This window comes from Ascidia mentula, chromosome 1 (genome assembly GCF_947561715.1).
Source record: "Ascidia mentula chromosome 1, kaAscMent1.1, whole genome shotgun sequence".
Taxonomy (NCBI): domain Eukaryota; kingdom Metazoa; phylum Chordata; class Ascidiacea; order Phlebobranchia; family Ascidiidae; genus Ascidia; species Ascidia mentula.
In genome coordinates this window covers 26,399,119-26,426,761 of record NC_138566.1, presented here as the reverse complement: position 1 = coordinate 26,426,761, position 27,643 = coordinate 26,399,119, and the positions used below count along the sequence as shown (strand labels likewise).

At 38.5% G+C, this 27,643-nt stretch overlaps 2 protein-coding genes across 2 annotated transcripts; one reads left to right on the top strand and one right to left on the bottom strand.

The window, feature by feature from the left end:
• Positions 1-63: 63 nt before the first annotated feature.
• Positions 64-27,643, bottom strand: LOC145895341 (protein RRP5 homolog). Its single transcript, XM_082984132.1, has 38 exons — positions 27,502-27,643; positions 27,303-27,428; positions 27,049-27,192; positions 26,648-26,812; positions 26,324-26,444; positions 25,795-25,923; positions 25,385-25,500; positions 19,902-19,973; positions 18,929-19,249; positions 18,779-18,853; positions 18,359-18,516; positions 17,786-17,904; positions 17,580-17,698; positions 17,319-17,467; positions 16,887-16,989; positions 16,150-16,284; positions 15,572-15,779; positions 15,174-15,355; positions 12,431-12,528; positions 12,136-12,248; positions 11,671-11,793; positions 11,464-11,582; positions 10,633-10,817; positions 10,194-10,323; positions 9,762-9,910; positions 9,256-9,460; positions 8,768-8,954; positions 8,227-8,431; positions 7,593-7,755; positions 7,269-7,408; positions 6,838-6,984; positions 6,423-6,516; positions 3,197-3,478; positions 2,832-2,926; positions 2,324-2,492; positions 1,834-1,987; positions 1,351-1,516; positions 64-283 (listed from the first exon to the last, which is right to left on the bottom strand). Exons 2-38 carry the CDS (start codon positions 27,408-27,410, stop codon positions 109-111), a joined length of 5,523 nt encoding a protein of 1,840 aa, XP_082840258.1. The 5' UTR covers positions 27,411-27,428; positions 27,502-27,643; the 3' UTR covers positions 64-108.
• LOC145913688 (uncharacterized) lies at positions 20,192-25,014 on the top strand. The gene is made up of 11 exons (XM_083001436.1): positions 20,192-20,346; positions 20,721-20,852; positions 21,255-21,418; positions 22,251-22,466; positions 22,617-22,695; positions 22,884-23,064; positions 23,147-23,243; positions 23,540-23,687; positions 23,952-24,087; positions 24,393-24,562; positions 24,816-25,014. Exons 1-11 carry the CDS (start codon positions 20,192-20,194, stop codon positions 25,012-25,014), a joined length of 1,677 nt encoding a protein of 558 aa, XP_082857562.1.

The following is a 27,643-nucleotide window of genomic DNA, read 5'->3' as shown; positions in this document are numbered from 1 at the left end:
GAATTAAAATCCTTTCCATTCACTACAATATTAAGTTCACAAGTTGTCAACGCAAAATGGTTTTTATTAGACGTCATATCGTTGACAAGGGCTAGTCCTTCCCATTGGTCAATCGTCCATAACACGTGACGCGTCCGAGTTTATGTAGTCTAGCGCCCTCTGTCGGATAAGCGCCGCTGCAGAATCGGTTCCGTGTCTAGTTTCGAAGTCGACATAACGTTTAAAGAAGGATTTCATCTTCTTGCTGGAAATTGTCAAATTCGTCACTCTGTCGAATGCGTCTCTGCAAGTGGAGAAAATGAGTGAATAATATTATGTTCAGGGCGTTTGAAAGCCACTGTGATAGCGATAAGAGTAATTGAAAAAATGTTGAATTGCGCATTTTCCCGGAATAACATACACCCGTATATTCTGCAAGCGAAATTATGACATTCAACTTAACAATTTTGTGAAACATAATTTGCCCAAACAAAATCCTGCAGTCCATTCATCGTTTTTGTTTTCCAGACGTTTTACCATCCTTTCATTGTTACACGTGTTTACTACATAAGAATTTATAGCAGTGAGAAATATATTTTCCCAACTGATACCAGGTTGATCCTGTTTTGAAGCTAGTGCTTCACGCTACAAACAAAATTCAAAACATCTTTGAAATGTAGGTGGGCGGTGATGATAATCTACGTAACAAACGTTTGTTAACAAACAATTATTTAACAAACACCGGCATCGTACAAACCAAGGCTGTACTGCAGGCCAGGGAGAAAAAGAAGGCGAAAACATTTCGAACGCCGCACACATTTGCAAGGTGTAGGTGACCTTTGAAAAGCGCCATAGTAGTACGTCAACAATTGCGCACGCCGCTACGCACCCTTAACTAGTTAATGGTTAACTTCAGTCTTAAAAAAGCCAAGAGCGAAGTTTGTGTTGTCATTCCGCCGAATCAAGTGTAGAGAAACGGCTTTGAGAACGCGGGTTGTCATAAACAATGCTGGTAAACGACCTCTAACCCCTCTCTCCCTTTTGTTCGATTAACGACCGGAGTTTATCAAGATGGAGTCGGTATCACACGTCCCTAGACTCCAAACAACTTGTTGTACCCAAAAAATAGGGTGGAAATTGAAGGCCGATGACCCATACTATCCGCAGCTTACCGACTGAATTTAGGTGCAATGTTTGTTGAAAAGTAAGCATTCGAAAATATAAGAGTGTAACCGAAACCAAATTGAAAAAACTTCTTTCCTGGCGAAGATTTTCCGCATTTCACGTTTTCATGTGGAATCACAGCAGTGTTTCCTAATTTTTTTTTGCAAGCGGAACCCATATTTGGGACGACGTACAGCAATATTTTACCTGGCTTCGTCGTATTTTCTTGCTTTAACAAGCGTGTCTATGTAGACCGACCAGATATCGGTCCGTTTCGGGTAGGTGCTCAGCGAGTTCTCGAACATCGTGCGACCCCGTTCCGCATCACCAAACACGTACTCGAGTTGTCCAAACTTCGAAATTAATTCCATGTCTGGAAACAGAAAAGTTATTTTCATAGACCTAAGGCGAGTGGCACTTTCCTTGCAAAATCAAAATCCCTAAAATAGCGACGAGATGTTATTGCAATTTCCCTATACATATAAGCTAAATTACAAACATTTTTAAATCTTTTAGGCTGGTACTTTGCAATAGAAGCAATAGTATAAAAGCAGTGTCGAAAAACTAACTTCTTGGCTCTTACATACGTAGTATGATGAAAGTTACCCAAGTCGTTCTTCTCGTGGATATGAAGGCAGGCGAAAACACAAAACACACAAACGTGACAAAAAGTTTTTCAGAAAATCTTACGCTGTTTTTTCTCCAGTGACTTAAGAGATCGTTTGAAAGCGTCCTGAGCTTCTTCGTGTCTTCCCGCTTCCATCAGATAGCGGAGGTAGGACATCCACACATCCTTGTTCCTCCTGAACTTCTTGCTCATCTTCATGTAAACCTCATCCGATTTCTACACACATGAAAAATTTTTTGGATCACAACACATAAGTGGATCAGCTCCTGTAGCTAGAGCAGCGGATCTGGTAAACCAAGGGCAGCGAGTTCAAACCCCACCGAGAGCTTGATTTTTCAAACCTCGCTTCGATTAGTCAGGAAAAACGGCCTTGAATCAGTTTAGCTGCGATGCCAAAGAATCTACTTTGATTAATAACAAGTGGTGTCACAACTTGCTCTATCGAAGTCCCGCGCGAAAAATCCAGGAGAACAAATTATCAATGACTTTCGAACAAACATCATAAAGAAACTAAGAGATCAAATATTCATTATGACGCCACTACAGACTCACGTCCAGTTTCCCCGATTTTACGTAAATGTCGACCAGGTGGCGCAAAACCTTCAGTTGGTCGTTGTGCTGCATAGCGCCATTTAGTGTCTCCTCCACGGTGACGTCAGAACCGTATAAATTCTCAAGGTTGAGGAGGGCGACCCACACGTTTAACTTCTCTTCTTCCTCCCTGACAAAATGAACAATTCGTTCAACTCAAAGCTTGGGCAAGTTGGGTGGACAACGCGAGGATCTCCAAACATATTTCAATAAGTAGTGATAATGCTGTTTTAGCGAAACATGTGTTCATAAAATAAATTGGGTTTGGACAAGAGGTGTTTTAGTATTATGAGATTATTTGTCAATCAACCAGTGTGAACAAAATGAGTGGCGTTGGAAAAAGGTTGATTTGATGAGAAATTTTTCCATATTATTGTTCTACTATATGTTATTGGTCACAGCTTCAATATAAAAACACAGGCACAAACTTCACACACATTATCCATATTTATTCAAAGCAAAGTCCCACCTGAACGATATAGTTTTTAGGGCTTTGTTGGCCACAGCCCTTGCCTTGTCGACTTCGGTCGCATGAAGGTGGAAAGCCATGTAGCGAACCCAAAGCTGGAACAATAATTCTGCTGATTAACCTGAAGAAATGAAACTTCAATACGAAGTGTGCATTCAGACCATTTATGTACGTGGGTGTGCTAGTTTCACAAATTCAATATAACGTAATAATTGTTTGTTCAATAACGGTTAGCAAGCGCTTTGTTAACTCCGTGTAGGCAATAAGTACGCGTTCCTCTTTCTTAAATTCCTACACCTACACGTGCAAAAATCAACGCCCAGGATAGCGAAAACCCTTTGACGCCCTAGATAAAAATCACCAACCATTGAATTCTGCGGGTTGGAAACCATCAGTCTTTCCCACTCCGCTGCGCTCTTCGGCGAATGTGATTGGTCAAGAAGCTCCATCTCTCTCCTCTTCGTCTCCTCCTCCTCCTCTTGCGCCGCCCTTTTCTTTTTCTTGCCGGCCGCGACCTTTGCGCCGTCCTCTATTCCGCTGTCGTCATCGCTGTCACGTGGTTTGGGTTTGGAAATGACGTCATCGGACCACACGAAGCCCGGGTCGACGAGTGCGACATCTGGTGGTTGGGATTCGGCGTCTTTCACCTTCGAGAGGAGCAGGTTGTGGTTATCAGATATAATGTATGTCAGCTCCATATGATCAGGATCCGTATGCGAGATATCGGAGGTTCGAATCCCGACAAAGCCGACACTCAATCGCAACTAGTTGATAATTAAAGGTGACGCATCAATCTATCAAGCAGAGGTAAGTCGCATCACCACCGCTTTAAATCGTGACGGTGACATACCGGTTTTAAAGTTACCCGATAAATACTTTTTACGATTTGTGTTCATGAGGAATGCAACTTGCTAGTTTGACAAAGTAAACATAAACGTTTGCCAAGTATTTTGTTCATCAACAGCCACGAGACTCGCACAGACAAAACATGATGTACATAAAAAAGTAACGCAACAAGCTCACGGTCACAAAAGGCGTCAACAGCACGAGGTGGAAAAATTGCAATTCAGGATCGTTCAACAATTCAAAAATCGTCTTACATTTTTCATGCTTTTTGCCATTTTCTTGGAATAGATTAGAATGGTTATCTGACCTTTTAACAATAACCGATTCACCGAGTTTCGAAATCCCTTGATTATTTTGTTTGTGGCATTGTTACGTAACAATTATAAAGCGATATCGGAAATGAGACTGGGAAAATAATCTATTTTGGATCCATTGTGACTGTCACATCACAATACGCATTGCAGCGTCAGAGGATGTGGCGGGCAATTAGATTCTCAAGAAGTTGACAGCTTATCTTTGAGAGAGAGGGATAATAATTGCAGAGCTTTCAAAACGTTGAAACAAATAAGTGTCAAGTTGCAACAGTTAAGGATGCAGCAAAAGATTTACGCAGCAGGGCCACAAAAGGTTATTCAGAAGAAGGCTATTCCCACCTGCGAAAATAGTACTGACAATAACAGTAGGGTGAGCCAGCGTCATCCCGACAATCAAATACCTTCTCGCCTATTTTTGAATATAGGGGCGGTATTTCGCTCAATTGCCATCAGTACATTGTCAGTGGGGAAGTTTCCCACAATTTCTTCATGCGTTTTATTGAAATTTTTGTTTCAACTTGAACTTCAATATTTCGTCGGTAAAGCTTCCAACATCATAATGTTTTCATGTTTCAACCGTCTACTTTATACAGTGGACCCAAGGGGGTGTTTAAATATATTTCAAGTTAATAATATGAGGTTTCATATAACTGCAACTCAACCTACCGAAACCAATCAGTACACCAGACTAATTTAAATATAACGACGCACTTTTGTTCAGTTTCCTTTTGGCCAAAAGTACAAAAACTTCAATTCAGGTTCCAACTTATAATAAGAAAGCCCTTCGCCATCATATCGTTCGCATTTCTTTGTTCACTGATTTTACCAATGCTATTACGTCACAGTTATGTTGTGTTTATTTTAATCGGCGTTGAAACCGCTACTATCTATTTGGGACGTGAGGGATATTTTTTGTCGGTCGCACCAAAAAGTATAATTGCGGACTTCTGCTCCACACATATGTGAAAAAGCACCTGGTCGATTATGCGTTTGCTACATTCGCCACAAGGTACTCATTTTATAATTGTGTCCAGTTGGTGGGACATTGACCTACGTATGCATTCACAACCAACAACCAAACTATTGCATCGCTTAACCCTTAATCCCATAAAAACAACACTAACAGAATACGCCTTCCTGATTGCGTCAAGGGTGTATGATGACCTTGGACAAAAAAAAGGTCACAGTCGTTTTAAGATTATCAGCGTGCACTTAAACGCTGTGATTTGGCAGAAGGCGCTGCAGAGCGCGAACATACGGTAGAGGTAAACTTTGGAACAACTTATGCGTGGGGGGAGCGGATAGCGCAGACGAAAATAGACCCGCACAAGAGAGCTGTAACGCGATGCCGGGTATTCGAGAATATCTTCTGTTTCGAACGGGATTCTTTGTCTCGAGAAAGCGGAAAGGCGCGAAAACGAACGGAAAGCAATCAAAGTGAATTATTTTCTCTGCGCGACGGAAAGACAGTTATTTTTAGGTGCGTGGTTGGAGGCTGCTGTGCTAACAGATGCGTCCCCTCACAGGTTATATGTGCGAGGTGTAATCAGTTCCCATAGTTGTTGCTCACAGGAGTGCTGGCGTAGGCAAAACTTCCGTGGGATGAATGGAGAAATGATAAAAGATTAAAATAGTTAGTTGGGACCAAAACGCTCGCTGACACGTTGACCCGAACAGCTGCCTATCAAAATTGAATCTCCATGGCAACACAAACCTGTTCTAACCACAACGTATGAAAGATTTGTCGCAAATCATGCCGGCCAGGAGCCCTAATTTTTATGCGTCTACCGCGGAATATTTAAAATAGTTACTTGGCACTGAAACGGGCGGAATTGATGGTGTCCAAGTAACCAAACATTCAGTAATGGACCCCAATTTTTGTTTTTTCCGTGACAACACAATCCCCACCAACCACAACATCTTAATGCAATGGTGCCCAAACATGCAAAAAACTTGACTTTTCGGACTTGGGGGAGTTTTTTGCATATTCCCTGGAAACGTGGAGAAACAGACCAAAATATTGAAACCAGTATATCTATGGTATGTATGGTATCACATTCGCCAAGAATTGCTTCCGGGTAAAACGCTCTTGCTTGATAGGATATATATTTTTTCATTTCGGTTTCCGGCATAATATTGGCGGTTTGTAACAGAAAGAAGGTAATACTGATGCATACCAATGAGATGCCAATGACAGAATACTCTAAACTATTTGCGTGAAGCAGATTAATCCCGCGTTGTCATATGTTTTTATGATGCGCCCTTAATGCGACATAACCTGTCTTTTATGTGGTCGCCAACGGTAAAAAGTGGATATTTTAAAGCAAATAACACAAACAAGTTACACGCTTGCTTCACCAGGTCATGACCACGGTAACAGTTTAAAAAAATTTACGTAGTTCAGCAATAAATTCCTGAAGAAAACTTTTACCTTGACTTTGCGTTCTTCCGGTTCAGACTTGGTGATTAAATCTTCTACATTGGATTTGGTCGAAACCACCGTTTTCATCTCTTTCTTACGTTTTCTACGCAAAAAAGTAGCAGAACCGTAAAATAATAACACGGGAACAAAAAAGTCAAACAAAGCTTTAGAAAACATGTTTCGCAGTATGTTTGTTGAAAGCTATAAAATCTAGTTATAAATATGGGCTCGCAACCAAGGCATAACAGCCATGTTGCATCGGCAACAACGCTCCACTGATTGGGCTACGCGAGCTCAGCGATTTCACGGGGTATATTGTTGTTTCTGCGCACCCGCAGTTACACAAAGTAAGCATGAAGTTTCATTGTGGGCTTTTCACACGCAAAACAATATTTAAGTTTAATCCACATTTCGCAAAACTTACTTTTTCTTCGGTGAAACATCCTCCGTCGAAGATTTCCGTTTCCCGCCATCTCTCAGCGGTAAATCAAGCGTATCCGGTATGACGTCCTCTTTACCCGTGTCCTTTTGCAAGAGTGATAACTCCACTCTGCCCTCGTGCGGCGACAAGCTGCAAGGATTTTCCCCGTTAGGTTGGCAAATAAAACTATGCTATGTACAATACCATACAACCGCATGATCAAGGGAGAACTGCATTGTCCCGTTTGCTTTGCAACACTTAGTTTAACGAGATGCAAATGTTATTTCATAAATATTATGTTTATTGTGACACGTTGTGATTTTTTAAACACTAATTCATATAAATTTAAGCATGGGGCCAATAAAAGAATTTCGTGAGCTCCAAAGTGACACCAAGCTGCACTGATGAGCTTATCAACTTTAAATAAAACCCACCTCACAACAGAGCAAGTCACCAACATGCCCGGTGTGAATAAATCCTTCGCTTTATCGACGGTTGGGAGAAAATACTTGGAGGCTCGACTGAAAACCACTCGACCGTGACATGTGCGCGAAAGCGTGACGAAAATTCCGGCCTTAAAAACGAATTACAAAGCATTTGATTTCAATTGATTTTAAGGAAATACTGACGAAGGGCAACGCTTTTCCTTATTTAAAATTTCAAAAATTATTTGTGGAAATTATTCAAAAAACATAAAAATCAAGTTAATTGTTTGGAACAAGAGTTTAGCAAAACAAGGCAGGAAAGAAGCAACTCACAGAAGAAACAGATTTGACGTATCCTCTCAAAACCTGCTTCGGTTTTAAATCCTTCACAGCAACAACATCTGGATCGACGGGAGGTGACGTCACTTCACGCATGGCTGACTTGCGAAGAGACAGGACGAGGTTGTCTCTAGCGCCACCACCGATCACAGTGCATCTAATCGGTGATATTTGGTTTGAAAAGCTTTTATTTTATAACTCAACAGCACTTACAAACACGCAGAGAGCTTTGCTGATAGAATTACTGATGATTCTGATATGGTAAGATGCGGAAAAATGTTTCGTGATAACAACAATGACTTGCATAGTCGTAAAATTGAAAAACAACAACGGATTAAATTTTTTGAAAAACATACTTGTGCTAAGCAGCGGCAAAACTTTTTGCCACGAATATTGTGAATTTTAATACTTCTATGTCACTTATAATAGAAAGCTATTCGTTATGGATGTTTCCAGGCATATTAACAATACAAAAAGTCTTTTAAAGGATCTTAGAGGCTCTTCGGACAATAATATCTTTATTTCTGTACAGGTTTCGGTTGCTATGCAGCAACTTACACCAGTATGTATTTGTAGAAATGTCAACAATTCAGCGTCCGAAAAACAAAAACTCACAACCAACCCTTACCTGACAATCTGACCCACAGAATAATTATCCAGGGGATTTTCCTCAAACTCATCCGACAAATCGGTCATGAAAACTTTACCCTGACTTCTCAGCTCGGTTCGAAGCAAAACCCCGTCCTTCACCACTTTGCGGACTTCCCCGTTTGTGATACAGCCCTTACGCACGTCTTGAACTTCTTCTTTCGTTTCGCAATCGACCAACAAACCTGGAATACAACACAGTTGTGAGTACTTTGCTTACTGTATACTTTTGTCTGCTACATTATTATCCAACAAGCAACTTAAGAAACACTATGAAAGGGTTCACTCAAAATTCTCAGAATAAAGAGATTGGCCCATATACTGTCAAATACATTGACATGATTTATTCTTTTGAAACGTTTAAGCAAAAACTTATGTCATCATCAGTTCACAATTCAAATACCGCAAGACGCCAAAACAGACAAACAAACCCATTGTTACCGCTAGGGTGAAGTCGATTCATATAAAATGTCAAACGCCAACTAGACGTCTACGAAGGAATATCTTGTATCCTCAAATACCTTTTCTGCTCACAACTATGTTCTTTCCGTCGTTCCGCACCACTACACAGTGCAGCGCCCTCCCGTGTCGGAACTTGCTTTCGGCTTTTGTCACCTGGTCCGGCTGCTTCGAGGCTAAGAGCCGCGGCAAAGAAGCTTGTACGTCCGGTTGAATTTCGACACGAAAACAGTGACGGTGTTTGTCGTACTAAAAAATTGTGTACCGAAATTACGGAATATTACTTCTAAAATGTCCTTCTGGTCTCCAAAACAGCCTCACAACTGCATGTGAAACGCTGATTAAAGGCAAGCAACGGAAACAGAATTTGGCTAAAATTGTGCATGTACATTTGTGGGTTAGCAATTAACACAAGTGCCAAGTATCAGCAAAATCCAAGAGGTACAGGGTTGGGGCCATGGCGCGATTTGACGCGGAATCACCCATGTGACGCCAAGTTCATAAACAAACTTAACAAATTGTTTTGATGAAAGGATGACTTTTCACTCACATTTTTCACAAACGCCACAACTTCTTTTCCCAGAGGATACTTCTGCGTCACACTAACGTCACCGTCTGACGTCACACCCTCCTTGCGTCTCATGCTGAGCTCCGGCACGCCCCTAGTGACGTGTCGTGTGATTTCCAAAAATTGGTGGGTTTTAACGTCACGACAACCGATCACGTGACACTTGACGGTTTCGCCGACGTGGATTCTGAGCAAAAGAAAACTTTAGGTAAATTTATTTGAATTCCTGCTTTTAATTTTTCCCTCATTCATGATAATTTACAGCTCTAAGTTGCAGTGTGGTAAGATGCATTTTAAGGGACACCGAAAGTTATAAACTTTACTGCAGAATGCGAACAGATTGTAAGGAACGCCCAAAAAAATTATTTACCCATAACTTATGTTGCGGTTGTCAATTTTTTGCGGTCGTCAAATGAATACACCAGAAATGCCGAGAAACCGAAACGTAATAACTCAAAACAATAACGTTCCACAACAATCACCCTCACCTTGTGATCGGGTTCGAGTCATCCTCCACGTCATCCATAATCTCCGACACGTGGAGTCTTCCCACCAGAGGGCGCCCCTTCACCATGGGAAGTGAGTTGATGAGGATGAGGGCGGAGGTTGATCGGATCGACTTCACGCTTCCCTCAACCTGGAAAAAAGAATCGGATTGGCAAAAATTAAATTTAAAATTTTCGCTGGCGAATGAACGAGAATTTAATTGTTCTTTTATTCCGTCACAATTAAACGCGTAACCAGGGTAACCCTGAGAGAGACCGGTTGAAGAGCAGGTGAATAAAACTTACGTTTAAAAGTTACGTAAAACATTTGAATGATAAAATAGCAGAAACTTTTTGGTTTTTTTTAGTCAATTTTTCAATGATTAAGAGCAAGAAGTTGTCATTTTTTCAAATGATTTAAGTAACATTTCGTACCTCCAATCCAACTTTAATATTCTGATGCGTGAAATCTGTGGGATAAATGTCTGATAGTTCGGAATCCTGTCTGATGCGTTTTCCAACCCCAGCCTTCACCTTTACGTGGCCGTACACAATCCCCTCTTTACTGAAAACGTGGAAATGTAATGAAACAAAAAATAAATGGGTGAAGCAGTGTTTCCCAAAATAAATTTTAAATCGTGTGTGCATGCTTTTCCCATTATTAAATACTGGATGAATGGGGGCAGTGGCATTTACACGATACGAAATAAATGCACACAACATCGAACACTTTCTTCATTATTGCTGCAGGATTACGTCTAAATAATAAAATTACGCCCAAATAAAACGACCAAAGAACAGTGAATTCTAAACAGATCGCAGTGCAAAAGTATTCCAGCATTCTTGGTACCGCCCATGATTCGATTCCACCTACATTTTTTCAACGGTAACTTGGACGATCTGTTGTTCCTTGAAAACCCTCTCGGTCGACTGAATACTGTCGTTATAATGCAACCTTGTGGGAAGGCACACCACGTGACCGGTTGTCGTCGAATAGGCGACCGCCACGTCATCGTTGATGTGTAACACGCGGCAGTGGAGCGAGGACCCGACCGAGTGCTGCAGGAGTTTTACATGTGTATTATTTCTATGGTATCTTAATATACATTTGAGGGAAATAATTATGCGTGCCATGGATGTTCATGATTTAAATCACGTGTTCAATAGTAACATGGCCTTGGGTGCAAAAAATTTAAGTTTGGTACTTTGAACGAGCAACCCAAAGCTAGTTAAACTGGGCATCATAGAGCAGACGTTCCGAACAACGCTGTGTTCATCATCAGTACTAACAACTACACAGCGTTGGTTGAAACGTCTGCTCTATGTCCAGCATGACCTATTTTAACACGAAACATGTTGGCAAAGGATGGATAAAGTTGTTGAAAAAGTTATAGCCCGGGTGCCATTTTCAAACCGATGCCCTGTGTTTTACAACCCGAGTACAAAACCAACACGACACAAACTGAAAGTCAAATCAAGTAAAACCTATAGTAAAACTATATCCACGAAGCGGCCAACAAAAAAATATACAGATGTTTTTTCAATTATACATAAATGTGAAATGTATTCAAACTTTATAACCAGCGTTTTAAGACAAATGCTTTCTTGTCACCCTTTCTTGTGTAAACGTGTATTTGCTCAGAGGTAAAGTTAAACACGGACAAGATCCCAATCCCACCCATCAAACTGTTGTAAATCAAATTACCTCATCACTATCCTTCGCGCGTCGTTCATTCACAACATTCGAAACGTTTGTCACCACCAAGTGTTGTGACGTCATATTGGCGCTTATGACGACAGCTTTGTTGTCGTCGCATTTCTCGCCTGTAATTAAAAGTGAAAATATATGTATCATGCAAATACGTTAACAGTGCTTAAAAATTTCACACACAAGTAGTTTTCAACATCTTACTTTGTGTGTCGACGAGCTCGCAGCTAAAATCCAACAAGTCGTCATCAGTGATGACGTAAGATCGCTCACCGCCTTCTGCGCCCATCTTTATATCCACAACTCTTCCCAAACACGGCTTGGAGTCTGTCAAACATTCTTTGAAATTAAACAAAGACTTTTAAGGAGATAAAAAATCAAATCATTTGAATAAATCAACTACTCATATGAAGAATACACAAAAGAAATAGAATGTCATGGGCGCCGATAAAAGCGGAAAGGTGATCACGCCAGCCGCCCACCACAAGCTATGGTTTCATTGCGCTCAATGCAATCATTTTGGAAAAGATGCCAGGTTATTGAATACTTAAAACTACGAATAAAAGTAATTGAAATTTAGCAAACACTAACGCGCCGACACATTTTTGACAAGTGACCGTAGTTTAATCATGTCAAGAATTATCCTGGGCGTAGCCCCTGTAATTGTACCTGAATCACCGCCGCTCAGTTCTGAAGTTAATTCAGTTTCGCGTAGAAATTGTGAAATAATCGAATCAGGGGCTTCTAAAATGCATTCTGACGGACGCAGAGAAACCAAAAACCTGCAAAAAGAATTGTCACAACAATGTTGCTTCATAAATGGGGATTTTAACAACGGACAAAGATACAGACGCAGTGTAAACCAAACGTCTTGCTGTAGGGAAAACAACAACACAATTGCTATGGGTTCAGCAATAATATGGGAAAGGTAACAAAGCGATAGGATTAAGTGTGTCAAACCCACCTGCGCTTCTCTTGGTCCACGTTGGTAACCATGGCAACCACCGACTGACCGACGAAGAAGAATTCACGCGTGTCCGCTAAGTAGCGGTCGCACATCGCCTGTGATAAAAAAAAGTTCGGGAATTATCAACTTGACATTTCTCGTCAGAAATTTAACACTTCGCCGCGAGTGTTCAACGCTCATTTTTCAAACAAAACACAAAAATGAAAAGCAGGGTTTAAACATACATGCTGAAGGTTTGAAATAATTAGTAAAATATTATCTTAACCAAAAAATGAAGCGCTAAAGATACTTGAAAATGATTTGTGTTGACATCTATAAAATAGATGTATATTTAACAAGCCTAGAAATCGAGCAAATTAGTAAGAAGTGAAACAATATTTTCCAAGGCGCTGTCCCTTAAAATTTGGACAAATTTTAGAACTCAGAAATGAGGACGACATGGCGGCCCTTGTTATAAAAGGGCCGTTGTTTGAAATGACGTCAGCCGTTTACATTTTCCAACTCACTGCATTAAAAATGCACCTGCGGGTATTACGTCACAATGCCTCCGTTACGTTGGTGATAGAAACGGAACAATGCAATTGTTGAAAACAATGCTCCAGATGCTGCTTCTGGATTTAAGCCAGGTAAACTACGTTGGCACAAAGAATATGTAAAATTGACAGACAAACCGTATTTACATGAAATTATTTAAATCAAAGAAACATTTGAAAAAAAAATATTGATTTTATAAAAACTCCAAACTGCTGTTGCGGCATTGTGTAACACCTGGCGTTTTATTACCAGGCGTTGTTTGGAAAAAAAGGGATTTGGCAATATTAAAAAGAGTTTAAATTTAGCGATTGAAAGGAATTTGATGTAAAAAAATTGTGGCGCAAGATACAGCAGATACACAAGTTTTAGCTGCACTATAGCGAATTATAGAATGTATTTACAGTTGCATGCAGTCTGTTAGCAAATTACAAGGCTGGCCAAATACGAATAGTCGCAGTTTAGCATTCTGCAGAAATATGACGTCACAACCGCGTGTTAAAACAAAAAAGTCGTTCAAATCATCTTTAGTGTTTCTAAACGGTGTGGACCATACGCAGTTTAGGAGTAAGTCACTATTTTATTTCAAAGTCAAGAGCGGGTTTCTAAATAGTGGGCACGTAATTTTTGCTTATAAGGTATTGGGAGCGGAAAAAGTTCAGAAAATTCGGATTAAATTCTGAACATAGTCGCAATTGAAAAAGAATCTACGGATTCTGTTACATGTCAAATCTTGTCAATGTTGAACAGGCAAAACCTGTTCAAATCATCATCACCCACCGCTTTAACAATTTTTTTTACTTCTAATCAGTTAATTCTAGAGTTGCTGCAAGATGTTTATCGCCAAGAACACAACAACAACATCTATCCGCTCAGAAACTTCCGAGATGTCTCGGCTTATAATAGGAATCGGGGTCACCACGTTATTTATAATTTATGCAATGTTTGCGGTCTTCTTATTTTGGATAACATGTTCGACAATTCTTGTCCCACCATCTTCAGAATTTTCATCGATGACGTCATCGCAACCCACGATGGATTCAACTGACGGCCATAGAAGGATAAAACTTCACACGAGGTGCTTTCCCCACAACGAAACTACGTTGGGATAAACTTTCAAGGCAACATCGTGCGGCCACCAATAACCTTTTCCAACCATTAAAATAATATAGGGAGGTGCCTGATTGGTCAATCCGAAAAACGGATAATCCGGATAAAAGTTTTTCATATCTCGTAAACCGAATTTAGGTGGATTTTCTTCTCAAATCATATTTTAGTTACATCTTTATTGTTTATTCATAATAACTACTTATTTAGTTAGATTCTTGAGTAAATTCATGGCTTTCCACCACAGTATAACATTGCAACGCTTATGACGTCACAGTTAAGTCGACCAATGTTTTTAGGGTAATCGGTTAGAAACATGTGTTGCAGTGCTAGAAGGTATTAAATATGTTAAAGATCTGTATAATTATGGCGCTATAATGGCAACACCTACATGAGCTCTGTTTTTCAGAGCCCACGTGACGTCACTTCCGAAAATGAGCAAAATGCCCACCAAGGAGCAAAAAAAACAACCGCGAGATGGCGTTAGTGAGGGGGAGATAGAGCCGGAAAACATTGAACATGAAGAAACCTTCGTTTAACTTTGTGTACTTTTTTGTGATCGGTGATTTAGTCGTCGTGTAACTTTGCAAATAGTTTGTCGATTTAGTGATACTGGATAACGCAGTAAACATTTGTGTCGGAAAAGTCAGGTTATTAATTGTAAAAATATACTTGGACGTTGTCTTCAGGTTGTACGAATATTTTAATGGGATTTTAAAACCAAATACAAGTGGTTGTTTCGCGTGGATATTTGGTAATTGCAAGTAATTACTGAATGTCTTTCCACGTTTGCCAGGGATAATCCAAAGATAAATAATTTCACGGCTCACAATTTCGAAACATTTGTTTTTAGTGTTGATGATTGTTGTTTGTTGACGTTTGATTCGTTGTGTTAAACCCTTATGAAGTTTCGCTGTATTGCAAACGTTAAATTTTTGACGGAGTTGACTGAAAACTGTAAACAACTGTGCGCTTTTTGTCCAATAGGCAATTTACATGGGGGGTATTTCTCAAAAGATAAAAATAAACTTTAAATGACTTCATCGGCAGAATCACCAAATAAGGAAATTAGTCTTCGAAGCAAAAACAAACAAAATCTTACCGATTTCGGACACAGTCCAGTAAGTCCGTTCCCGAACTCCACAAAAACACCGTACTCGGTCACGTGATGAATGAACCCGGGTGACGTCATACCCTGTTCGAGGTCACTGAAGGTCAGAGGGCCGTCGGCGCCTTCCTCGGCGCGCCGCTTGAAATTCTCGACCAGCATCGGTTTGCGGGACACTGTGACGTCACAATTGGATTTGTAGTCACACAAATGGTGATTGTGCATTTAGAATTAAAATTTCGCCGACAAACTACTTACTATTATTTTTTGATGGTTCACTGTTTCTGGAAGTGATTGTGAGTACTTATGTATTTCGTATTGTTAAAGGGACCCAGGACTTTCCACTACAATTATGATCTGCTTAAACTTTTTCACGTGAAACAATGAAATACCCAGAGGTTTTGGTCGCATTGCGATGACGACACAATCACTCAAAGTTGACCCAATCTTAACCCGATTCCACATTTCCGATGCAATCGTTGTGAAGTCTGACAAATGTTGAGTAGGAAGGAGGAAGGGTCTGTGGCCATCTTGAACAGGTTCGACCATTTTAACCTCGAAACCAGTGTCTGTACGTTTGGTTACTTCAACTTTCACCATCTGAATTTAATGTGGGAAGTTAGTTGACTGAACTTGACAAATCGACTTGACGTAAAAGGTTGGCAACCATTGACATACAAAGAGCCGACAAGTTTGACGCAGAATTCCAAAAATCAAAAAACAGCTTCAAACTATTGGTGGTAGGAACCACTGCACTGCATTATGTTGTATATGTTTTCCTATGTGTTATTTAATTTTGGAAAGAGCTCTAACTACTTGAACTTATCGGCAACATCAGTGGTTCAACCTTAGGTACGCGATTTTTTCCCCAAAACATTCCTATTGGTTACGTCAAAAGGTATTGCCCAAAGAACGCCTAACCACTTGTAATAAGTTTCTGTTAATGTATATTCGCCCGCTGGTTCTCTACCTGTCCAAGGGTGAGGCCTCCCGATTTTGTTCGGTCCCGCACTTCCTTCGCTTCGAGTTTTTTCGGTTTCAGACAAAAGGAAAGAAGCAAACGTTGAGTTTCTGGTTTGCAAACGAGAACCCGACATTTCATCACCTGGAAAAATAATAAATATTTATTTGCCTTCGTCCGTCATATATTTTACAAGTCAGTTATTCCGTTACACGAACTGTTGATGCTGTGAAACATCTCGGCACGATTGGCATATTGAAAAAGAAAAGGGATAACGTGTAGGTTTCAATTTTTCCGTAAATTTCATTGTATTAGCCTAGAAAAACTCCCCCTGGTAGCATTTGAAGACTAAATTTGCCAACATGTTTAACATACTAATTTGGCAAAATTGTTGTGAAGGCAAAAGAGAGGTTTTGATACCCGAACAAAATTGCATTAAAAACTTGAAAACACTCAAGGGAAGCAAAGAAATAACGTAAAAATAATTAATGGTTTTGCCCAAACATAACCGTTCAAAAACTACACGCCGTACGGTAAAAAAATTGCAAATTTCTTGCTTTCAAAATTTACCCCCAAGGTAAGTCAAATTTATACCCGATTGGGAGCCGTTGGCCAAGAATAAAGTAGAAAAATACAAGTTACATTCCGCTATTATCACTAAAGATAAGACGCAAGAAAACAATTTCATGGATCGAGCATTAGGGAGGAAAATTAAAACAAAACAAATGCGAGTGAACGACACCCACCTGCCCGACGAAGAAAGTTTTCTCTGGTGATTCGACGAACTCAGCTGACAACTCACGAGTTGGGACGAGCCCAGTAACGTTGTTGTACATCTTAACCACACACCTAAGTTCAAATAAAATCACAATGTCTTGACACATGTTGCCTGTAATACATATATCACCACCCCAGGGGCAACTGTTAGGACCTCACTGTGCATCAGCATTTCTATTTATACATGTTTAAAAAGTAACCACAACACAAACACTACGTGTCAACTGTCAAGCCAAATCTGGCACTTGGTTTGCTTCAAAAGGCAAATTAGTCATCACAAAATACAACTGTTAGATAACGTACACGCAATTTAGCATGAGGTCTTCAAACTAGTGAACATCTATCTTCCAGAAAAGCATTAACTAGCTGTAATAACATGCATATGTGTACTAGTGACATACCCGCTTGGCTTAATACTGGCTACAAACACGTGGACGATATCGCCCGCCTCCAACTGGTTGTAACTGGTTATAACCGGTAATTTCGAGTTGACCAAGGTCGGTTTGTGGGTGAGATGCAAATGGCGCCGATGTGGATCCGAAGTCAGCACCTGCACATATAAACGTTATTGGCGTTACCGGTATCGCTTTCCGCCAATGTGTACACAAAAGTGTACTTTAAGGACATCATTTTCTCAAGAAAAAAGACCGATAATGACGTACCCGGCAGGTGATGACGTCACCCTCGTTGAACCTTTTCTCGGGATGCTTAAGAATGATGTCGGAAAAATGAATTCCAGAAATGTACCCACGTAGGTGTCCGCCCGATTTAAACGATTTACCTTTGAAAAAAAAAATTAAAATGAAAAAAAAGTTTTTGATAAATGAGGTTAAAATGAGACCAAAAAGAACTTCCACATGTAATTTACCTTCACCAGACCCAAGCAAAACCTGAAATCCTTTAGGTTGAACTTCAACTATTTTAGCTTGGACCAAAGCACCAGGCATTATGTCCTCATAACGGAAAAATGTGGCATCCATTATACTCCTGTTATATAAAAGCAATTTGTGTGCTTAAAATCTTGTGGAAAGTTTCACTAGTAGGTGCAATATACTCTTTTATAGGTCTGTCTTGTTTATTTTATAGGTTTATGTATGTTTTGGTCTAAAAAAAGGAAGCCTAATTGCAAGTCAAAAGTTAAGAATTCCATGAAATTTGAACATTATACACAACATCATGAAGTTATTTAATAAATTGAAGCTCTTCTTGCAAAAAAAACTTTACTTGGTCCACATTTCAGTCTTTATCCAACCGACCTTCATCGGGACAAGTAGCCAAATGCAAACACGTTTTCATGCTTTGAACTGAAACGTTGATCAAATAAAAACATTTCTTTGCCAGAAGAGCTTTAAATTTATTAAATATTATGCCTGGGAATGTCAGCAACAAATCACGAAGTTATATTCTGCAACAGAAAGTAATAAATGGATTTAAAACTCACTGCTTTGCACTCAGCTCCAACAAACCATCTACAGACAAATTCTCTGTCACACGAGCTTTGAGTGTTTTATTACTGAGCATGTTCATTAAATCAGCTTCACTTTTTTCATCAGACAAATTGCGTTGGAAAATCATTCCACAAGGTCCATTTTTATCAAGCTGTCAAATGAGGTTAAACATTAATGTGATAATACTGTGAAGAATTATTCTTAAATATGTGGGTTTTTTACCAATAGTTTCTCTAATCGTGTTAAAACACCTTTCAGTCCAGAGATTTTTAAACTTTATTGGCTGCCGAACCCTACAAGGCATTTTAGTAAAAAAGGAATTCCCAATGTTTTGATATGGAAACTGTGCTCCGAAAAAAAAACACTAGGGGAATTACAGATTGAGGATATTTAAAATAACTATTAAATCCTACCTGACAAAGCAGCAGGAACCCTTTTACAATTGTTAGAACTTTGACCTTGCATTTATGGCCAACAGGATACCTCTCCTAAAAAATATTGCACAATAACAATCAATAGGACAAAAGAATTAAAAAAATATATATATATCTATTAAGTCTGACCTGATATAAGTCCAAAACATCAGTTCTGAGATCATCGCGCCAAACTTTCGGGTTAGTGGTAAGAGCCACATGTTTTCCTGCAGTTATATACAATACACAAGCAATTTGAGCTTGATTATTATTTAGTGAATCATCAGAGACATTGATGTGATCATCGGCATCCTTTTTCTTTTTTTTAAGCTTTGGGGGTTCGGTCACTTCATTGTTTTCAGTTTTTTTCACTTCATTTGAATTGTTTTTTTGGGAAACTCGTTGGGAATTCAGAATTGTGACGCTGCCTTGAAAATCAAGAAATTTTCCAATTGTTCCTTCATTGAGAGTCTAAAAAACAAAAGTATTTACAAAAAACAAAACTCTAAAAGGTTTAGTTTTGTTTGGATTCACATACAAAATATTAATGGGTGTCAATGCAATTTGGTAACATTTCATAGTTGTTTTGGTAAAATGGTTTGTTCTCTCATAAAGCCTCTTCATCATCACAAGGAGCTACACAGTGACATAACAATGGGTCAGTTGTCCACTTAAGAACAAGAGGATTCTTTGAGGGATTTGGCACCTGTGTTAAAGTGACCAATACTGATATATACATGAAACCAATGTCCTTGAGGGAAAGTTACTAATTGGTGTAACACTTGGGAAATTTTGAAATTAACTGAGCTCTCCTTCGGGCGCTGTGGTTGGCGGTTGACAATGTATCGAGTGTGCTTCAATTAAGCGGCTGTCGCAACTTGAGGTGTGTATTGGCTAAAGGAAAAAAAAAACTGCCAAGATTCCATCACAGTGTTTTAAGTTTTGGGAATGCATTGGGTCTTTTGTTTGTGTCAGAAGCAGTTGGCAAACAAGTGTCAGATATAGCGATCACTTCTATTCCAACAAATATTGAGGATATAGGTGAAAATATTGAGCAATTTACCCTTGCTACCCCATTAAAAGTAGAGGAATATCTTAACCATATTTTTTTACAATAACTCACCTGCGTTGGAGTAAACTTGACTAACGTGCCAGGAAATATTGTGTCCAGTGTGATTCCATGTTCAGGCTTTGCCTGAAAAGTAATTGTTGCCATGGTGATTGGTATTTACTACTACTGAAAATTATAATTTTTTCCAAATGTGTATTTTTGTTGGCAGGAACTGAACATGTTGCACTAATGTTCATAAAAACTTAACTTAGGCTCCAGTTGTCCATCAACCAACAGCAACTAGAGTGGTTTGAAAATATTTTGAAAGGATGCCCAGAGCATTTTGAAATGCAGTACATATGATGGGCAGTTCTGCAAGTGCACAGAAGAAAGGTGAAACAAGCTCAGAACAAGCAGCGAAACAACTTTTGCTACAAAGGAAAGTAACCACGGACATCTTGGAAAAGCTTGCCAGAGTCTTGCCAACAGTCAACAACCCTCTCTCAAAAACACTCAAGTAAGATGTTAAAACCCAAGAAATTTAGAATATAAACCTTCCTCTGTCAAGGCTCTGCTATTTTTTACTGCAATTGCTGCAAGAATGTCTACATTATTATTGAAAAATATAGAGACGTTGTTGTTAGTTGATGAAAAAATTGTCTTCAAAATCTGCTCAAAGGGGTTTTATAAACTAAAAACCCGGTGACAACAGGCATTGTAGTCACAAGTGTTATTTGTTCATTAGGATGTTGTATTAATTCAAACTGAAACACACCTTTTAATGCCTTGTACAGTACATATTTACGCAATAAAATGTGAGTGCTTAAAACAAAACTATGTTATCCAAGCTATTTAGAAATGTTTTGTTTGAAATAAAACTATGTTATTCAGACTCCAGAAAACATTCCAACAGGAGCTTGAATGGGGAGGAAACCTCATGTATCTGGAAGAGTGGAAAAAATGGAAGAAAGATGATGCAACAATTGGAAATCTTATTCAACTTCTTAAGGCAGCTGGACACAAGTAAATAACAACACTTTCTTGCAGCACAGCCTGCTAAAACCTCTACTATTGGTTTTCTAATTTGCAATGCAATGAAACCCCATTTTTTTTTATCACAAACCCAAATAAAGTCAAGGCCATTTCAATTTAAAAGCAAATGAAACTCTCTCTTATGCAATGACACTACTGAACTGTAAAGCACTGTTATGAAATCTCATGCAGTTATATATGGGACATATTTTACAATACAACAGATCGGCGTTGACTGAAAAGTACCACAAAGTGGAAAACTTTGTGTCTGTTGGTTAAGTGCTACAGTTATCAGCTGCACTGATGAGACCTTACAGTTTAAAACTGTGTTCATTACTGGCTTCAGCTTAATCACTTTATCAATCTTTTTAAAATTTTTTTTACACAATACAGGCCTGATGTGTACGAGTGCCTATTCAACATCAGCCGAGAGCCAAAAAATGCAACAACGGTTACAGACAAAGTGGAAACATCACCTCAGAGTTCACCTCAGTTACAGACAAGAAGAGCACAAACTGCATCAAATCTGTTGCCACCTCATCTGCCAATATCTAAATGTAAGGATATCTGCTTATTTTTGTGCAACTGAATTCTTCTGAATAAAAATGCTGATTTATGAATGTTTAGGTCTCTAACCTTCATTAGGAAACTGTGCAGGTTGTAATTAAAAAGTCAACTGTTTTTGTTTTTAACTTTCTTCATAGGAAACTACTAATTATAATCAATATAATATAAACAATATAAATTATTGTTAAAATCTAGAATCCGGAAAAGAATATGAGAATTATTGGATTTTTGGTTTTGTTTTAAATTTTGATTGCCAAAATGTTGCTAAACAAGCAACAAAACACCAAATTCTTTCTATGAAATCACTCAACACCTTTGAAATGTTGTTTGTTTGCTCAACGATTCCACATTTCCAATTAAAAGACGGCACTGCCAACTTACACATGTCCAACTGTTTTTCAGTTCGCAACTATTATGAAAGTAATGGCAGGATCACTCAGCTTATGGTTGGCCCTCCACCTTAAACAAACTCTTCTTGCTATGAAGACAGTTGACCTGTGTAAGTTGTAAACCGGCATTGTTAAACAACATTGTAGTCTTGCAACATTTGATAACAATGATTCAATGAATGTCACATTTGTCGACAAACTAATGTATGAAGTGGGAAACACATCAAAAAATCACCTTAATCTACATTTAGAGTAAAACCATTTTTAAGGGATTAAAAAGGCATGAATTGTTCAACTCATAGCATAGTTTTTTGTATGTGTATCAGCTTATGAAACTCTAAATGGTTTAACATTAAAAGTTTTTCATACGTGTTTCAGACTTTAATGTAGAACGAATCGGTAGAACAAGTTTTGTGAGTTTTTTTTTCTGCAGCACCCAGAAGAAAACAGAGCGTGCAACGAAAACAATCCACACCTCTCCATCGGAGTGCAGACACACCTCTGGAATTGCGCAACTTTCCAGTGGAGACAATTCTTCTGCCACACGACCACAAGCCAATCGCCACAGAGATTACATCTTTATCTGGTTGCAACAAACCAACAGCACAAGAAGACATTGCTTCATTGGAGGACAACTTTTATGAAATGGGTAAGCAAACACAAAGTAACCGCAATAAATGATTTTTTTGTCAATTCACAATTTTTCGTGAGGAATGGTAAAGGTATTCTAGCAGCTAATTGGTTAAACGGTCATATGTACAAAATTACGCAACACTGGACAAAACTCTCCATTGTTCAGATGCAAAGGGTCGAGATAGCGGATTCAGAAACTTGCATTCATCTCATGACCCACACTTCAAAGTCAGCAGAAAAAACAGGTAAAATAGAAGCATTTTAACAATTGAATTTTTGGGCGGCAGAAAAGATGCAATATTCAACCTCTGCCACACTTCAGCATTCAGTGGTTAAAAAAAATGTTTAAAATTTAACAGAAATAGTTTTAAATTTTACCACAAGTTTATATTATTTTACTTTTCAAATTATAACTAATTACACTTTTAAACAGCCCAGCATCAATGGAAGATTTGAAGCAACAAATGCGTCATGAAGCAATGCACCCATGGACTGACTACAGAGAATGGGGTGATGTCGTCTCTAACTGGACCTTTGGAACCAGTGACAGTAACCGTGACAACAACCAATCAGTGATTGGCGAGTACATGCCAGGCCTGGCAGTGGTTCATCAGGTAAAAAACTTTTCTTTCTTCTTTACTTATGTTCCCAAAACGTTACTCAGAATAAAGTTTTTATTGTGTAATTGTTGTGCAGAATATTGTGGCAACTGACACAAAGGAAAAGATGCTTCACTTTTTTAACACATCGGGACAGCTCGTAAAGTCAGTCAGCACCGGAAACTTGACCCCAGGTAATGTCTTAGCATCTGTGCTGCAGATCATTAAGCACCAAAAAGTGGCAAACGAATTAAGGTTCTGGGAGTACCCTCTTTCTGGGATAAAGGTTACATACCTAAACTCATCTAGCCAACTAAAATGACAACACCTGGCAACATCAGTATCACTACCTTCAGCTGCATTAACTGTAATTTAGATTTGCTATTTTTAACCACATACATTTAGTCAAATAAATGCACACAAATGCTTGAAGGATCAATGTATACTGCATACGATGATCTACTGTATATGTATTATGCCTGCTTTACAGGTGGAATATGCTTCACAAACCATGACACAATAGCTGTAAGCTGTGGAACGGTTGTTGGTTTGTGGAGTACAGACGGTGAATATATGGGCGAGTTTGGAAGAGGAATGTTTGGATGGTGCAGAGGAATTTGGATGGATCACACCAACAGGTTTATGTCAAATGTTAACCCATAAATAAACTGAATTGTTGGATTGTAAAGACAAAGGCAACGATTCATTTTAGCTCACAATATTCACTTAAAATAGGTGATAAACAGTTCAGGTCGGTGTGATTAAAACTTAGCCCTTAAGTTTCTTTAACTGTTGGTCAAGAGTTGACCAAACATAGAATTAAAATCAATTTCACACATTTGTGACCAACTTTGGTGAGGCCAAAGGAATTTGTCAACCATGTGAACGGAAAAAACTTTCAGGTTCATAATATCAGATATGGAATCCAACACAGTCACGGTGCATTCGATTGATGGTCATCTGATCACAACCTTGCAAGCTATTGGTCCGAACCAGTTCAACAAACCATATTATGTCACTGTGAACCATAGAAACCAGGTAAGCTACATAACAGGGGTGTACAAAAGTGCCTCAGAAACAAAACAATTATCACCACTTACACACATGTTTTTGTAAAGAAGTACAAAAATACAGTCTTAGAAATATGTTTTCTTTTCTATTTTTAAAGTCTTCAACAATGTTGGACTGTTCACAAAAAATTGTGCATTTTAATTCCAACGTTCATGAGGTGTAACCAAAACTACAACACAAAGTCTACAAAACCTTTAACCATAACTTTGCCTGGCATTTTGAGAATCAAAAATCCAATATGTTCTCACATAGAAATATTGATTTGTTTTTAGATATTAGTTTGCGACAGCAGAAATCACTGCGTCAAAGTGTTTGACAAGAATGGCCACTACCTGAGCAAGTTTGGTTCATTCGGTGGGTCAAGCGGACAACTCCGAGTACCCCTGGGTTTACACACAGATTGTTGTGGAAACGTTCTCGTTTGTGATTACGGAAATCACAGGTTATTTCATGAGCTTTTGATTGAAATCCACTATTTCGAATCATTACAACTGTGACAACGAAACATTTATTCTAATCTTTCCACAGTTTGTAAATATTATAATTGTTCCCTAGTCAACATCTTCATGTCCCGAAACTTGTGGATATAAATGTTAATATCTACTGGATTAAAACACGTAAATGAAGTTTTCAAACACCCAACTTTACCTAAGTATCCATATAAACAACAATAAACCCTTTGACTTAATTTACAGAATAAGCATGTTCAGTTGCGGGGGTTGGTTTCTCAAAAACATCCTCACCAAAGCACAAAGTTTTGGGCAACCCATCGCCGTGACAACTTTCAGCAAAAGGAAACTTGCCATCAGCACCATGGGCAGAAACTACCTCAATGCATTCGAGTTTGCAAGATTTGGAGAACGCAGTTCGCCGTTGATAGACTACATGCAATGAAGCGTTTACAGTTTTGAGCTTGGCGATTGTATTCTCTTATTAGTTTCTGCAACAATCATGCTTAATTTTTGTGTGATGTTTGCAATACTTTGTTACAACTTCTTGATAGTTTTTCCCCTTTTTGTTGGAAAAAACATATTTGTTGCTATTTTTTACCATCTTCACACCAAAAATCAACTGAATTATTTTGTTCACCTTCATATCTTAAAAAATATTAATATACACACATGAGTGTTATAGTTTCTGGAAAAGAGTAGCATCACAACAATATTACATATTTGTCATGATACCATCCGGTTACCAACATATTCAAGAAGAGGCATGTATCCAAGGTACTTTGTGTATATAGTTATGATGGGTAAGCACTTACAAGCATCTTGTTGAGTCTTTTGGGGTCATTAGAAAGTGTTAAAATGGTTCCGTTGCTCTTTGCAGTGAGTACTGTGCATCTCATGACACTACCGACCACAAGTGATTTGCTGGAATCTAAATATACAATAGTGACATTCAACCTTATACAAAACTCTGTAACAAATAGAGTTTGTATAAATACTGGACATGAACATAATGTTAAACAACTTATATAGTTGCTATTATAAAAAAAAAATAAAATAAAATACCATTTTGCGAAGCAAAAAAACTTAGTATGAGGTATGTCTGGATTTGCCAGGAATTCTTTGTTAGGTAAAAAAAAAACAGTCAATGAACTATTGCTACAGTCTGGCTGTTCTTTAGTAAATTTATTTGAAGTAAATTTATGTGGAAAACTGTAAGTTTTACCTGAAGCGCTTGTTGTCATAAATGCCTTTACTCCCTTTCTCCCCACATCAATTGTGAAACCGTGATCTTCTACCGACTTCACGGATCCACTTAACATCATTCCCGGTTTGATTTTAGTGAACACAATATCTGTAACACATACAGTTGTTACAGGCATGCTTTTTTTCAAACACATGGCAAACTATGCATTACATACTAAACTACAATATGAATGTATATGGGAATAGGGTTCTTTTACATTATTGTGTATCTACTGTACTGGATGTGTTACTAATCATGTAGATCAAATAGATATTATATGAGCAAAACAGCTATTATAATAAGAGCTGCAGATAGGGTGTGTACACGCACTGTTTCGACCTATGAGGTCTCATCAGTGTAGCTGTTGACTGTGGCACTGTACTAGCTTTTACACTTATGGGCACACTGATTTCCACTTGGAAACCTCATAGGCCGAAACAGTGCGTGTGCACCCTGTCTGCAGCTTTCAAATACATATTGCTACAATAACATATCACAAAATACTTACTTGAATTTACAACATTTGGGTCCAAATTGAGCTGAATGCTTTTCCCTTCTGGTCTCAAATCGCAAACGGAACCAACGAGCAACTGACCGACATGGAAAAGCTTGTCCAGTGAATGCTCATCCTTGTATATACAAATTATTTAATGAGCTACAGTGTAACATTAACATATAAAATTATTAAATGTCACAAAAAAGATACATATAAAGCTGATGCAATAGTGCAAATGATGCATGTCCAAAAGAATGTAGGAGTTATTATGACCAATAAAGACAACGAGTGCACATGCCTGTAAATTTTGCAACAATGCAATCAAGGAAAACCTACATTTTGTGTTTCACTTTCCAGTTGTGATTGTAGAAGTTGAGTGAGTACAGATGAGATTCTGTGAGCTTTCACATATGCAGTTTGACAGTTTGGTAAGCTCACCACAAGCTCAAGTTCATGGATTGCTTTCACACAACCAAGAATTAACATCCCATCATATATTTTCTGAAGAAAATTTTCATCAACATGTTTTACCAGGAAAATCATGAATTGAGTGGTTTGCCAACAAAACCCACCCTTCATTAATTGCTTTCATATTAAAATATTTGAACATTGGATAATTTTGTGCTAAACAAATCCAAAATGAACAAAACCAGAATATGTCAACTGGTTTATTCTATATTGTATGACAAGGACTGGATAACACGAAGGGATGCAAATAAATTGAGCCTAGTTCACACCTTATATTGCAGAAATTCAATTCCCTTAATTTTAAAGCTTTCTTCTTCTTCAATTTCCTTTTGTTCAGCCTTTGACCAACCAGCTTTGTCCAATTCATTTTTCCTTTTTCTGTCCTTTTTGTTTTCTTTAACCACTTTTGGTGCCTATAAAATAAAGATTTGGTTTAACAGAAAGTGTCGAAGAAATTTAAATAATAATTTGACACGTTGTTCTAATGAGTAAATTCCATAAACTTCACCACTGTGATCAATACCTCTCGAAACAGCTTTTCAGGTTGATCTATTTCCAATTTTTTCTTTCTCTCTGTCCCCGGAGCTGGTCTCGGCGCTCTTCCACGTGGAAAGCATTCTTCATCAGACATTGGAATGTTGGTAAAGTCCTACATGCAGTCAATTGCATATCAGAAAGAAAATTCAATACCGTCCAACAACATAATACGTTTTAACACATACCCTTTAGTTTGCAGTGAACTAATATCTGACGAGCAACAGCAGCAACACGTGGCAGTAACTTGATGTTAAACGTTGCCCAAAATTACAGAAGAGAATATTCAGTTTATACGCTTTGCAAATTGATTCATTTCTATTTGCAACT

Bases quoted from the DNA above. Each gene is read 5' to 3' on its own strand.
- LOC145913688 (XM_083001436.1), top strand. From the start codon at position 20,192: ATGGGCAGTTCTGCAAGTGCACAGAAGAAAGGTGAAACAAGCTCAGAA. The intron at 22,467-22,616 runs GTAAGCAAACAC...TCCATTGTTCAG, and splicing joins GGACAACTTTTATGAAATGG to ATGCAAAGGGTCGAGATAGC. The intron at 22,696-22,883 runs GTAAAATAGAAG...ACTTTTAAACAG, and splicing joins AAAGTCAGCAGAAAAAACAG to CCCAGCATCAATGGAAGATT.
- LOC145895341 (XM_082984132.1), bottom strand. From the start codon at position 27,410: ATGTCTGATGAAGAATGCTTTCCACGTGGAAGAGCGCCGAGACCAGCT. The intron at 10,324-10,632 runs GTAGGTGGAATC...CCACGTTTTCAG, and splicing joins CAAGTTACCGTTGAAAAAAT to TAAAGAGGGGATTGTGTACG. The intron at 9,911-10,193 runs GTACGAAATGTT...TCTTTTTTCCAG, and splicing joins ATATTAAAGTTGGATTGGAG to GTTGAGGGAAGCGTGAAGTC.